The sequence below is a fragment of the Colias eurytheme genome, chromosome 5 (genome assembly GCF_061535395.1).
Source record: "Colias eurytheme isolate Ceu_HAF_F1 chromosome 5, ilColEury1 Martin Lab GWU primary, whole genome shotgun sequence".
Classification (NCBI taxonomy): Eukaryota; Metazoa; Arthropoda; class Insecta; order Lepidoptera; family Pieridae; genus Colias; species Colias eurytheme.
In genome coordinates, this window is record NC_142984.1 from 2,093,976 (window position 1) to 2,109,040 (window position 15,065).

Sequence of the window (15,065 nt, forward strand, 5' to 3'; positions counted from 1 at the left end):
ATCTGATGATATCACGATGATATACCTACATAGTATTTTGAAAATTGAATAAAAAAGTTGTGTGGTTTTATGAAACCACGGTAAAAGTGAAACTTTCCGAACACTGCTTTATACCTACTCGGCAGCCGACCGTCACGCGACATGCGCTACACAGACCAAAAAGTTTGAGACGATGTAATAAAAGTTTCACTTTAAATATATCTAATAAAAAACTTTAAAGGAATTATATTTTTATTAACCAACTTCGTATTTGTACCTACATGACAATGAAATCAGTGAAGCGTGTTTTAATTGAACGAAGCAGAATGCTAATTATTTAGCTGTATCAATTAGCTAAGTGTGGCGCCTGGCTGCAATCTAGTAACGGCCATTATTAATTGTGGGCAGAGTCACGTATTCAATAAATTTGCTGCGACATTGCTGTTTATAAATTTGCCGATAAATCATACTAGATTAACTCGCTCGTTACTAAAAGTTTTATATGTACCCTCGTCCCTCATTAGGATTATAAACTAACAATAAGTAGGCATTAAGTAGGTATGAAAAGTGAAAACTAGGGATGTAACGATACATGATTTTGCCGATACGATACCGATACCGATATTTGTAGTAATGTATCGGCGATACCGATACCGATACCGATATCGATGGCTTGGTAGAAAAATAAATAGTGAATTATGCATAAAAAGTTACCAACATTTTACAGAGACAACTGTTAATCGTATTCTTTTAAATAAAAATGCCAAATCAAAAAACAACAAAACCATTTATTTTAGTATTATTATTTTACGAAGTTAAACTTTAAGTAATACACATACAATCAGTACCTAATAAAAGTTTACTATAATTGGTAGAGTTTTTTCAGAAAACAAAGTGCGCACGCGCGGGCGGCCTCCCGCATCGTTCATTGGGCGCGGATTTTTGAATTATTTGATATCAAAAAAATTGGTTGTTTGTAAAGTAGGTTTACGATCGAGATGTTTACGTGATAACATAATGCAGTGGCAGCGCTCGAGATGAAACGGGAGATCGGTCCGTCTCTCTCTCGTTATACCTGCGATCGCGCTCGTGAGGTTTTGGTGTGACACAAGTTTATGAACATGTCACCCGACTAAAACGATTTTAAAAACGTTATCACGTTAAAAATTAAAAAAAATTCAAAATTATTTATTTCTTTCCTTTACATAAACAAATTTGTGATTAGAACACTCCTAGTAAGCAAATAAAATGCTTGTGTCAGGAGGTTCCGCTCTTCCTTAACACTATTACAGAAACAGAAATAAAACAATATGAATGAATACAATGCAAAAACATAAAAGAAAAGAAAGAATTTAATAAAAAAATATCGGTATCGGTTGATTTATTATCGGCGATACCGATATATCGGTATCGGTATCGGTATCGTTACATCCCTAGTGAAAACATATTGTAGCGGTTTGTGGGCATAAGGTGCACAGAAAAACTTTAATGAGTTTAGATTAAATCTTAGTACATATTAACTCAATGGATAAAACGAACTTTTCGCAAGCTGATTGTATCTGTATGAAATTTGGTTGTTAGGTTCTTATTATAATATTATGCTACTTTATACCGTTTTTTTAAAGTGGGGAAATCTTCCAAAGATCCGACATAACCCGTTGTCCACAGAATACCGAATAATAGTAGCTAACGCTACTTCTTATATTCAATAAAAACTTTCTCCAAAATTGCTCTACCTATCTATTCAAAAACCGCTTATCTATCCTAATAAAATGGTGAATGTTAAAAATATGTACCTAATGACGTTTCAAAAGTGCTTTTAGAAGAAGTCTAATTGAATAAATAAATGTTTGAGTCTGAGTTTGAAAATATTATAAAGCTGAAGAGTTTGCTTGTTTGAACGCGCTAATCTCGGGAACTAGTCCTATTTGAAAAATTCTTTCGGTGTTAGGTAGCCTATTTATCGAGGAAGGCTATAGGCTATATATCATCTCAACAGGAGTGGAGCACTGCGGGTAAAACCGCGAAGCACAGATAGTATACTACATATGCCTATGTAGCGACTGCCGACTACTATTTTAGTAGGTCTATGCTATCACATTAAGTTTCATTCAAATCCGTTCATTACCTTTTTCGCGATATCATCCTCACAAACTTTTGCATTTATAATAATACTAGAGGTCCCCGGCTTCGCCCGTGGTACATATTTCGCAATAAAAGGTAGCCTATGTCCTTTCTCGGGTATCGAAATATCTCCATACCAAATTTCATGCAAATTGGTTCAGTAGTTTAGGCGTGATTCAGTAACAGACAGACAGACAGAGTTACTTTCGCATTTATAATATTAGTATGGATTAGGATTACTGATACATATTAAAATAATTTCCTGTAACTTTTTAACAATGGGTACATTGATAAGAATCAAATATTTATGTTTAAATGTGTGTAATACCTAATCATATACATATCCTATTAATATTATAAATGTGAAAGTTTGTATGGATGTTTGTTACTCTTTCACGCAAAAACTACTGAACCGATTACAATGAATTTTAGCACACATATAGAGGGTAACTTGGATTAACACATGGGTTAGTTTTTATCCCGGAAATCCCACGGGAACGGGAACTATGCGGGTTTATCTTTGAAAATGCGGGCGAAGCCGCGGGCGGATTGTTTTTTTTATTATTATCATATAATAATAAATAAAAAAACAATCCAAAACAAAACATTTAACGACTTTCAAAACGTTATACATATAAATTAAAACTTAAAAATTAATTACGACCTCAATTAGGTATTAGGTAAATTACTTACCTTTATCTACGTATATAAATTAAGTTTTATAATGACAATAAAAACAAGAAAATTGAAAAACGTAAGTAGGTAGGTAGATAATAATAAATTGGCATCTAGAACATTCTACGGAAGGTCGTTTAAAAAATAAAAAAAAAACATATTATCGTTTAATGAGGCTTCCAAACTTTGATGGAAGTTGTACCTTGCAACACACCTACACTACTCATCATACTTATTAGTCGAGTCATTATTTTTCAGCGACCCGCCAGCTAGGAAAGAAAACCTTTACAGGGATTCTCAATCTTTTTCAGCTCGCGGCGCAGTTTCATGTTAAGTTTTTTGTCACGGTCACGGCGCGGCGCCCTACCCACCCAACCTAGCTATTTGAAAAGGTCAGTCAAATAGTCAGATACAGGTACCTACAATACAAGAACAGAAATTAGGTTAGGCAGAGAAGAACAAAAATTAAAAAATATTTACTCAATTTCTTTATTCTAAAAGAATTTAAAGAGACGACTTAAGTAGGTACCTATCGTCGTAGCAAGTTTTCAAATCTCGTATGTCTTTTTACGACTCTATTTTTCTTACCGATTCGAACGTTCAAAAAAGGTAAGTACTCGCGAATCGACTTACGGCGCTCCTCTAACTTTCTACGGCGCACAGTTTGGGAACCCCTGCCTTAAACATTTTTCCGTACTTTCCTGAAAAAATTCTCAAGGATGGGCGGAATGTTGTCTCAAATTTTATCGTGTAATTATTTTTTTATGAAAATAAAAAAATACATCAATATTTCTCCAACATTGACACGAACTATTGTTATATTCAATTCTCAGGTAACAACACATGTCAGATATCTCACAAAAAGTGAACTGATAATATTCATGAATTCAGTCGTCGTGTGACGCCGTAGCCGGCACCATGGCTTTCAACGTACGCTTTGGCGGGAAAAATTATGACATAAAGAACTTTTTACACGATCATCCCGGGGGTGTGAACACATTGGAAAAGTTTAAGGGGCGGTCTATAAACGATGTTATGGTAAAATATGGGCATAGTGTCAGTGCATATCACATGTTAAGTGATTTTAAAGTTGATGGCAATTTAATTGGTAGTGTTAGTGAAAATGGTAGGATTATTACTAAGGAGGATAGTGGCAGAGATGAGAAGGAGATCTTGTTTTTAGAAGAATTGGAGGTAGGAGGAGTTTTATTTATTTATTTATTTAACCATTTACCACACCATTTTACATTACAATGTACAGTATATATTATATAGTTGTATAGATGCGAAGTAAAGTACAAAAGGTGACCTTATCGCTTAAAAGCGATTTCTTCCAGGCCACCTAAGGTAGAGGAGATAATTATACACATATGTAGTTAGTTTTTTCACTTTTTATAGAATTATTGTTAGTTAGTAGTAGCTATTTACAAATACTTATAAGAGAATGTCTGTGAGTAATTTTGAAAATTATCAATTTACACACAACAGTTAATCAGATAGTTTAACTGAATTATTGCAAGTTTCATCAAAACAATGTAACTAGTTTTAAAAGTAGTTTTAAGTCAGAAGTGTTCATTATTTCCCTATAATATTGTAGGCACATACCACATTTTCCGCAAAGCTAGTCTAGTTCGACGAACAACTTTATCTACTATGTATATAAAAAAATAAGTCGGGTTTTCCTTCCTGACGCTTTATCTCCAGAACGCACGAACCAATCTCCACGGTTTTGCATTCGTTGGAAAGGTCTCGGGCTCCGTGAGGTTTATAGCAAAGAAAAGGTATCTCTGGTGGCGAACGGTGTTCGCCCGGTTTGCTAGTCACTTTTAAATTTACCTATAAAAAATATAAAAAAATCTACCTGCCCCATAGCAGTTTCGGAATTAAATTTTTATTGATGACCTGCTTAAAATAAAACTATGTATGAGCTGGTTGTATTTGATAACGATCAGCGAAATTAGAGGGGATTTTGCACCAGAGGGTGCGGGTTCGAACCCCACAGCTGAAAACAAATAGAAAGTGTTGTATTATGCTTTATAGTATTTGATTATATAAAACTAGCTTACCCCCCGCGGCTTCGCCCGCTTTGTCTAAAACCTAATAAATTATATACAAAAACCTTCCTATCTATTAAAAAAACCGCATCAAAATCCGTTGCGTAGTTTTAAAGATTTAAGCATACAAAGGGACATAGGGACAGAGAAAGCGACTTTGTTTTATACTATGTAGTGATAGTGAAGTATGCTTATTTGCGAAATATAAGAGCTTTGCTGAACTTGCGAGTAGGTTGCGTGAAATATTTTCAGGACCAGATATTTATGTAGCACTATCGTAGCTGATAGCTCCGTTGCATAGTGCATAGGTATCACTAAATTTATCATTTATTTTGTATGCAGGCTAAATAAAAACATAGATAAACCCTTATTCTAGTACCCCAGCAGAAAAATCTTTAATTGCTTCTTTTGAGAATCGAACTCAGAAACTCAATGTTCTAGCGTCTACGCTTACCTACGCATTACGCACTGTACTAAGGAAGCTTTCAGTTGTTCTAGTAGTTATTAATAAGAACACTTCCAATTAATTCACTTAAAAGTTAACGCGCATAAATACGAAGGAAAATACTAATCAAGAGGCTCCTAATAAATTATTAGGTCGACAGTCGTCTATTAGTTATTCCTCCACTTTGCCATTAACATAATTACTCGTATTTACGGCTCTCGGTCGAGCTTTGATTTAATGGTCATCGATTTTAGTTCGAGCTATTACGTCTTTAGAAGCCTAAAGAAAATTAACAATAGATATTATATTAGTCGTAAAATGTTATAAAATCTCAGATATTTATGTGTGTAAGTGATGGCGTTCCAGGGTTATTCAGAATTAATTTTTTTCTTCTCCATAAATACTGCTTTCCGAATCGGTTGTAGTTAGGTAAATTTAAAAAATGTAATGACGATTCCAAAGTGCTTCTAGAAGAAGTCTAATTGAATAAATAAATGTTTGAGTTTGAGTTTGAATTATTCAAAACGGTGATTAAAAAATCTCTACATATAGGTACTCAATTTTTTAAGTCGTTGTTTGGAAAGGAGCTGATGGAGCATCGAATGGTAAGCGCTACCACCGGCTATGAACATTTGCAAAACTAAAAACGACCTACGCGGCTACGCCTCTACAAGTTAATCAACATCTATGGCTCTATATGTTTCAGTATCAGTTAGAGCCATAATATTTAGGGTTCTATCTAGATCTTTTATCGCTACTTACACGGTATTTGTGATTATCTGACTAATTGGCTCTTTTTTCGTTAATCAAGTATTGCATCACCTCGAAGAAAGTTTTAGGGTATTTTTATAATACTGATCTAATCAGGTGACAAATAGTATGATAATAAATTAGTATGCTATTGTAAACTGTATGTTGTTGTATAAAATATAAATACGAGGCGGGACTCGAACCCGCATCGATGCCTGACCAACTCAGCCACTCGTGAGTCGTGAACCGCCAGAGCAATCGAATTTATTATATTCTTTCAGTTTTATGTGTCTAAGGGACACACCGCACCGAACACTGTATGTAGTTGGATCTAATATTATTTAGCAAAGGACTATGCTGAGATGCCAAAATTGGCATAAGTAAATATAATAATTTTTAAGAGATCTTTCTGACTGCACAAAAGTCTCATAAACCACGTATCTATGGAATTCGATTATATATGATACCCGAACGTTATTTTCATTTGGGTCACCTGATAAGTCACCAAATACAGATATCACATAAAACTCATATTGGATTATTGATTGATTGGTACCATAGTCTTAAGCCATTCATAGCAAACATTTGTTGAGCAACAACTGTTTTGTGGCGAAAGTAAATGAACATGGAAAACAAATTTGTGGTGAAAGTAAATGAACATTGAAAAGTGATAAGTTCGTAAGGTTTAACTTTATTAAGAGGTGATAATTTTTTGTAGGTTTTGAACTTTTGAAAGTACCTACCTTGTTGGTAAAATAGTTTTACCATACCAATCCAAAATATTTCTAGACTATAGGTCTATCCACGGTCTATCTATACATATAAAAAACGATAACGATACGGTAGCAGTGTTCAATCTCGATTAAATCAATTAATTACAATTAGTTCAGACATATTTACACATCGTATGAACGCACGAAGATATCATTAATTTTCCCGATCACAATCTCTATAAAACGGAATTGACTGGCCCTTGAATGTCGACCCTGTTTTGGATTTGTTGTTGATTATAAAAGAATTTCCACGTTCATTGTCATTGTTTTGCGTATCTTCATTTTGTGTGTCAACAGATACTTAGGTCTGGGTTATGTGCATTTTTACTCATGCTTATTACGTTTCAATTATATTATGGAGCTTAATTCGAAAAAGAGGAATTATATTAAGAGTGTTAAAATGGACGTGGTTATCTTCTTCTTTCTTATATATAAAAATGAATCGCAAAATGTGTTGGTAAGCGCATAACTCGAGAACGGCTGAACCGATTTCGATAATTCTTTTTTTATTATATTCCTTGAAGTACGAGGATGGTTCTTATGTAGAGAAAACGTAAACATGTACCACGGGCGAAGCCGGGGCAGACCGCTAGTTTATTATGTAAATACAATTTATTTATAAGTAAATTTAGACCCAACAAACAATTTACGCATATAACACTTTGCACAGAACAATGCTAAGATACCTATTACCAAAATGAACTCCGGGAAAAACTATTATTTTGGTTTAACCGTGTTACAAATAATTTTTAACTATTAAGTGACTTGATATTCTTTACTCCAGTTATCTAGAAAGTGACGTGTTTTATGAGACCATTATTTCTGAATAATCATGAAATAGTCTCGTAATCGTTGACTTATCGTTTTTATAATTATTATTGTTTCAAGGACTTTTTCAATGTTCATGAATTTTACTAATACCGTAGTTAATACCTACATAAGTGCAGGTTGACTTTTGAGACTAATTTCAGTTTCTTAAAAGGAAGAAAATTTAGTAAGGTCAGAAAATTATTGTCAGGTTACGTTTTTCGTTGTCGGATATGTTTTAAAGTGGCTATTGGTAGGTACTTACTTATTATTTTTGAAGCAAAGTCAGAACTGAAGTTTAGTCAGAACTCAGAACAGTTTCCCAACCAAAGATAGAGAGATTTTTAAGAATAAAAACGTAGATATTTAAGTTGAAATTATAAATTGTATTTTCTAGGTATACCTACAATAAAATCAGAGTCGCTATTCATAAAAGCATAATACAATTTAAAATTATTTATAACCCGTGTCCATAAAACTTATGCATGATTTAAACAAAGACGATGCTTTGATATTATATCTAGGTAATTCCTAAAATTGGAAATGTTACTATAAATAGAACATTACGCTCATAATCTAAATTCTAAAGTAAACAACAAGTTTCAGGAAGATACATTTATTCTTTAATCTTTAATATTGAATTTGCCAAGTGAAAGAATTTTTTTAAGCAAACTGTTAAGAAATTATTCTAAATCTTTATTTAATTCAATAAATATTAAATGCATATCAGATTTTATTTTCACGTTATGATACTTAGGTACCTAGTTAAGTATCATAACGTGAAAATAAAATCTATAATTATAGGTATAATTATAGGCAAATATACGTTAATACTTAATGTTTACCATGTGTTTACCCAATTATTTTACTGTCCGTATCTTATCCAATGATCTTATCAGTCATCGGGGAATGTACGATTTAACTGTTCACTTTTAAGTACAGTAATTCAAACAATATTAATTATAGTTATTTGAACCGAAGTTAGAAGAGAAGACCGAGAAGTTTGTCATTGGAAAAACGATAAGCCACACTTGATTTGACGGGGCTAATGATAGGTTCAATTGCTGAAAATGTTGAAAGCTCTTTGACATAAATTACACTGTGTTTGTCTTGTAGGTATCCTTTTAGGGGATATAGGATGGGTATAGGTATGTAGATGCCATTTGACATTTGTTTTCTAGGAGGTAATTTTTGTCTTTCAGCCTTACTAACCTTCACGATTTTCTAATACGAGGGACAGGAGACAAGTTTTAACCTAGCTTCAAATAATAAAAAACATACAAGCATATATTCATCAGCTTTTTATACAGTCTTCATAAGAAGACCATAAAATCTTGATACTTTTTATTACCTACCTTAAGTAACTAACACAACTTGATAATAAATTCAAATTAATATCGATTGAAAATGCCACAAATGAATCAAGAAATCGAACTTAATGCATATTGTTCACCTGCTACTTTCTCACTGTCTTCGATTGCTCTTGACACATATTACTAAATAAATATAGGAAATGGTAGTATTAAATTATTATTTAAAAACCACTTGTATCTTTCAGAGCAATAAGAATATCATTGGATTGAACTGTAACTACTTATTTCAAAATAAATTGTGTGCATAATATTATGGACTCCATACATAATATATTTATATATTTTCTTTCAATTCTTTGTAAAACAATCAGTAGGTACAGTGAAGTTTTACTTTGCGCTCCGTACTCAGGAAGTTAGAAGTCGCAGTTCAGATAACAATAAACTTATTATCACACTAGCTTCCGCCCGCGACTCCGTCCGCGCGGATGTCGGTCTTCGCGTGGATGGTTTATATGTATCTCCATTTTGAGTAACTCTGACAATAACATCTTATAAATATCTATTGGACTCAAATACGGCTAGGCCTATAATAATACCCAACGTGTGTTCACTGTTCTACAGAACAACGTCTATGGATAAAACTGAAAAATTAAGATTATTTTTTTTCTTCGTATTTTTTCAGGATAAAAAGTATCCTATTTTACGCCCAGGATGATAAGGTATAATTATACCAAGTTTCATCGAAATCGAACCGTTAGTTTTCACGTGATGTCTTCACATACAGACAGACAGACAGACAAAAAATTTTTTAATCACATATTTGGGTTTGGTATCGATCCAGTAACACCCCCTGCTATTTATTTTTTCAATATTTTCAATGTACAGAATTGACCCTTCTACAGATTTATTATATGTATGTATAGATATTACTTAATACTTACTACGTATTTTAGAAACTGTAACTACAACAAAACTAAATAAGTAAGCTTCTAACCATTACCCCTTGTTTCAGAACAGATTGGATTGGTCAAAACCCTTACTGTCTCAACTGCCTAAAATAGCGCCACACTACGAGATATGGGTAAACAGCGCAGTGTACAGAAAATGCAGACTCTTCTCCAGCCCTATCCTTGAGAGTATGACGTATACTCCATGGTACCTGGTACCTGCTTTTTGGGTACCGATCATATTGTACCTGATATGTACGCAGTACTTCGAATATGTTTTTTGTGGAGGTAAAGTATGGGCTTTTTATTGTTATATTATTAAAGTTTATTCACAAAATAAGAAATACATCTAGTTTAATGTTATGGGTGTCTTCTTTTTTGGGGAGAAGATGTTCTCAAGCAATACGAATATTGTTGTTCGTTGTTCGTTTGTTGAAAATTGTATAATGCAGTTTTGACAGAAATTTAGTCGAACAATCAAGTTCTAGTGTTTTAATTTTTTCACCCTATTCAATAGAATAATAGGTGCTTGATTTATTAACAGCACATATGAAATTAAATCACAGTTATTCTAGGATCATTTATCATTCTGTTGCATTTGTACTATCAATCATAAACTTAATCGTACAATCATAGAGTAAAGGGAAGTTCCGGCGAAAAGTAAACACTATATTTTTTGTTTATCTATATTATATACTAATATTATAAAGCTGAACAGTTTGTTTGTTTGTTTGAACGCGCTAATCTCAGGAACTACTGGTCCTATTTGAAAAATTATTTCGGTGTTAGATAGCCCATTCATCGAGGAAGGCTATTATAGGCTAATAGTAATAAAATAAGGCTAATAATAATCATCACGCTAAGACCAACAGGTGCAGAGCCACGCAGGTAAAACCGCGGAGCACAGCTAGTATTTGATATGATTTATTGATTGCAAGTGAAATTTGCGTAGAGATAAACTACGGTAACATGGCGCGCCCCTCCAAATTACTGTTTCAATGTGTGTAGTGACATCCTTACGAAGGAGTTTGTATGTAGTTGTATGTATTCGTCTTTAGTACTACGTCCAGATTTGTTGGTCAACTAATCATAAGTTGCCGAGCGCCCAAGACAACGCACGTGTCGTTTTCATAGAATACGTCAGTGCAGCGCCATTACTAATAATAATGAGCGATTAGAGCGTGACTAGTCGAGCAACAAATCCGTGGATTTGTTTTTGTTTGACGGCCGTCTCATTACGCACACATGCGTTGTGAATCTTGGTGGTGCATTGTAAATACTTTCACAAATACTTTCAAACGTTTTGAATTTTGGAGGGGCGCGCCATGTTATCGTAGTTTATCTCTACCTACATTTTACGGTTTGAGAGACTTCAACTGACTTCTTTATCTCTTACCTTGAATTTTCGTGTCTCAAATCAATATTATCAATCCATGTGTCGAATGAATCAGTCTACAACAAATATTTAACAGTTAGTCACCCGTTATCGATATTTTATCTAAGATAAGAGCGTATGTGAAATTTGTAACATTTACGCAAAGACTGTTATTTACATAGGCTTATGTAGGTGTTACCATGTGTTACATAGGTAGGAAAGGTAGGAAATAGTTTGCGTAATGTTTTAGAAATTATGATAAATACTTTCCTGTAAATAAAATTAGGGACATTTTTAACTTGTAGTCAATTTTGCCTACGTTGAAATAAATGCAGGGCAAGAGAAATCTGCCTTTTTAAAATTGTACCTACATAGGTAATTGTACTAGGGATAGGGTAGCAATGCCCATGTTATTCTTATATATAAAAATGAATCGCAAAATGTGTTGGTAAGCGCATAACTCGAGAACGGCTGAACCGATTTCGATAATTCTTTTTTTATTATATTCCTTGAAGTACGAGGATGGTTTTTATGTAGAGAAAACGTAAATATGTACCACGGGCGAAGCCGGGGCGGACCGCTAGTAATATAATAAAACTTTAATAATCAATTAATCAATTAATTATAAAATTAAAAAAAAAATTGTATAGAATAATATTATTATACTTAACATGGCTTTTATCATTTTTTTTTATCTGTAGGACACAGACTAAATAATTATCTTAAATTAGAAATATTTAAATATAAATAAAAATTATATGTTTATTGAAGGTTAACATCCTAAAGTAAATATTGAATCTGATTAAAATCATAAGTAGGTAGTTTAAAATTAAGTTTCTGTACTTACACACCCTCTGAAATATTCGGAACATTTATTATATGATAGGTATATAATATATATCAATAATCAATATGCAAGATATAAATATCACGTAGTAAGTCTTCGGTTTGAGTTTTATCATTTATAAAATGTGTCGAAGGGGATTTGTAAATCGTGGATGGTTTCGTAGAAGAGTTATCGTTGTAAAAAGTATAAATGATTATTTCATTACCTTGATAAGATTCTCTTAACCACCTGAGACTCACGTGTAAAGCCATGCCACAGGCCATGCTAAAAGCAAAATGTATCTCTTTGAAAGTAATCGAGATATGGATTACAGAAAACAATTACCTACATAAGTTATGTGTAATGGGTAAGCCCCACAGTAAGCCCCAAGTATGCCCCTATTATTTACACATAATCTATCTGTATGTACGTCGAATCTTTGTTGACTGATCACTAATTGCATTTTTGAAGTGAAACTTCTTTATCGGGGTTGGACAAAAATTTAGTGTAATATTTTTGCCCTACGCCGTACGCGTGACATTTTTTTTCATCGAAATTCTTTTATCGTTTCGTAAATCATTTTTAAAGACACTAATCGTCGGGAAACACTGAATGAAATATTACCAGCCTATGAAACATTATAGTTAATGTCAATTAAATTTATGTAGGTGTAGCTATTTATTTATCGTATCAATTAATATACCTATAATTAACTTCTTTCTTTAATCTAATTTCCAGATCAATGTCCTGCAAATAAACTGACTACAATGCAGTTTCTCTGGCACATGGCATTTGGTTTCATAATTTGGACGCTTCTCGAATATTCTCTACACAGATGGGTGTTCCATTATGACCCAGGGTCGTCCATCACAATGATACAGATACATTTTCTGATACATGGAATGCATCACAAGGTAACTAATGTCACAAATTTTAATGATTTTTGCGCGTTATTTGAGACCGTTTTGTATTTTGTACGCCCCTATGTTATAAGAGTAAATATCCTGGCAAAACCTTTACGGACTCCTTCTGTCTAATAGCGTTTTTGTAAAAATATTAGATTATTTAAAATATCCTTAACTCTAGCGAGTATAGCTCCATTACTATCAGTTTCGTTATACATACCATTTTTAGAAGATTTTTTTTTCTCAGGTGCCATTTGACGAGTTACGTCAAGTTTTCCCCCCAATTCCTGCGTTTGTGATCACGTGTATCTTATACGCGCCAGCTAAGTTACTGCTTGCGTATCCATTGGTTAAATTACCTGGAGTTCTATTAGGTAAGAAATCAAAGAAATATTTATCTTGTAACTACCTGAATTTACACCATTTAATGAAAAGGAAAAATCGCAAGCTGAATTTCTGTAAACCACCACGCACATATAGTAAAGAGGCATCACTCGCTAAAATATCAGCGCAATTATTAAATACTAGCTGTTGCCCGCAGCTTCGCCTGCGTGGAATAGATAAATTTTCATGGTACAAACTCTCATCCCCTATTTGATCCCCTTGGGGGATGATATTTCTAAAATCCTTTCTTAGGGGACGCCTACGTTATGACATCTACGTGCATGCCAAATTTCAGCTCGATGCGTCCAGTGGTTTGGGCTGTGCGTTGATAGATCACTATATCAGTCACCTTCGAGTTTTATTTAATATATAGATTTTTAATGTAGCATATTACATGGACATGATTAAAAAAAACTACAGGGTTCTTGTAAACTCCTCTGTAGAAACTGCTTTTCAAACTGGTGGTAAATTATTATTTTACTGCATTTTGATGATTGATCTGCGCTTCTAAAAGATGTCTAGTGGAGTGTAGATGTTGAGTTTTTAAAATAGATTATTAGTGCTCCGGGAGTGGAATGATAATAATTAGCCACATTTTACATCAGTTTACTCTTTCACCCGTGATAGTTAAATCATGCCGTATGCCGTTTAGACGATGGAATGGGCCCTCTTCAAAATAAGCAGCGTTGGGCGAGTAGAGGCAATCACGATAGTAAAGAGGGCTCAATTGTCTTAGAATTTAGATGATCGGCCGTGATTGTATACATATGTTTATTCATAATCGCCGTAATGACGGCAAACATCGAACTCAAACTCAAACATTTATTTATTCAGTTAGACTTCTTTTAGAAGCACCTTCGAATCGTCATTACCTAGATATTTTTAACATTTAACACCGATTCGGAGAGCAGTATCTATGGAGAAGAACCGGCAAGAAACTCCATAGTTGCTCTTTTAAAATCATGTAAATATACGTATCGATGATCATTTTTGTGGCCAACGCTGCCCATTGTAAAGAATGTTGTGATAGTAACCTACCCCTTTTTAAAATATCATTGACTAATGAGTACCTAATAAACTAATATTCACTATTTTCAGGCTACCTGACGTACGATATGATTCATTTTTACGTTCACCAAGGCACGCCAAGGGCTGGCAGTTATCTGTACGCGATGAAGCGATACCACTCCAATCACCATTTTGTTAACCACGATAAAGGTATTATTCGTTAGTTTTGTAAACGAAATAGTTACTTTCATACAACCCAAAATTATTGAAGTGAAACTTCTTTATCGGTTGGAAAAAAATTTAGTGTAACATTTTTTCGTTCTACGCGTGATTCGACGTATTTCTGTCAAGTTGCATATAGTAAATTATTTTTGAAAATATAAGGTTATAAAGAAGTTTCACTTCTCACGTGTGTACACTAGTAGGTACACGCACTAATTTTTTTTGTATTCTTTTAAGTGTTCGAATATTGTAACATTTGAATATCTACTATAAAACACAATATAAATAGTTGTTTTGTCTTTTCAGCATTTGGAATCAGCAGTAAAATATGGGATCTGGCGTTCAACACATTTGTTCAAGTGAAGAAATTAGGCATAAGTTTAAGGTGGTAGTTTGTATTATGAAGGTATTTTTAGCGAATGGTTATAATATTTTAACAGTACCTAGAGTTTATTTTTTTATAAACGATAAATGTATT

At 33.4% G+C, this 15,065-nt stretch overlaps 1 protein-coding gene across 1 annotated transcript; it reads left to right on the top strand.

Annotated features, from left to right (window-relative positions):
* The first annotated feature begins 3,688 nt into the window (after window positions 1–3,688).
* Window positions 3,689–15,065, top strand: Fa2h (Fatty acid 2-hydroxylase). The gene is made up of 6 exons (XM_090101730.1): window positions 3,689–3,972; window positions 9,933–10,155; window positions 12,807–12,982; window positions 13,221–13,347; window positions 14,456–14,575; window positions 14,894–15,065. The coding sequence occupies exons 1-6, from the start codon at window positions 3,697–3,699 to the stop codon at window positions 14,977–14,979; spliced, it is 1,008 nt and encodes a 335-aa protein (XP_089957856.1). The 5' UTR covers window positions 3,689–3,696; the 3' UTR covers window positions 14,980–15,065.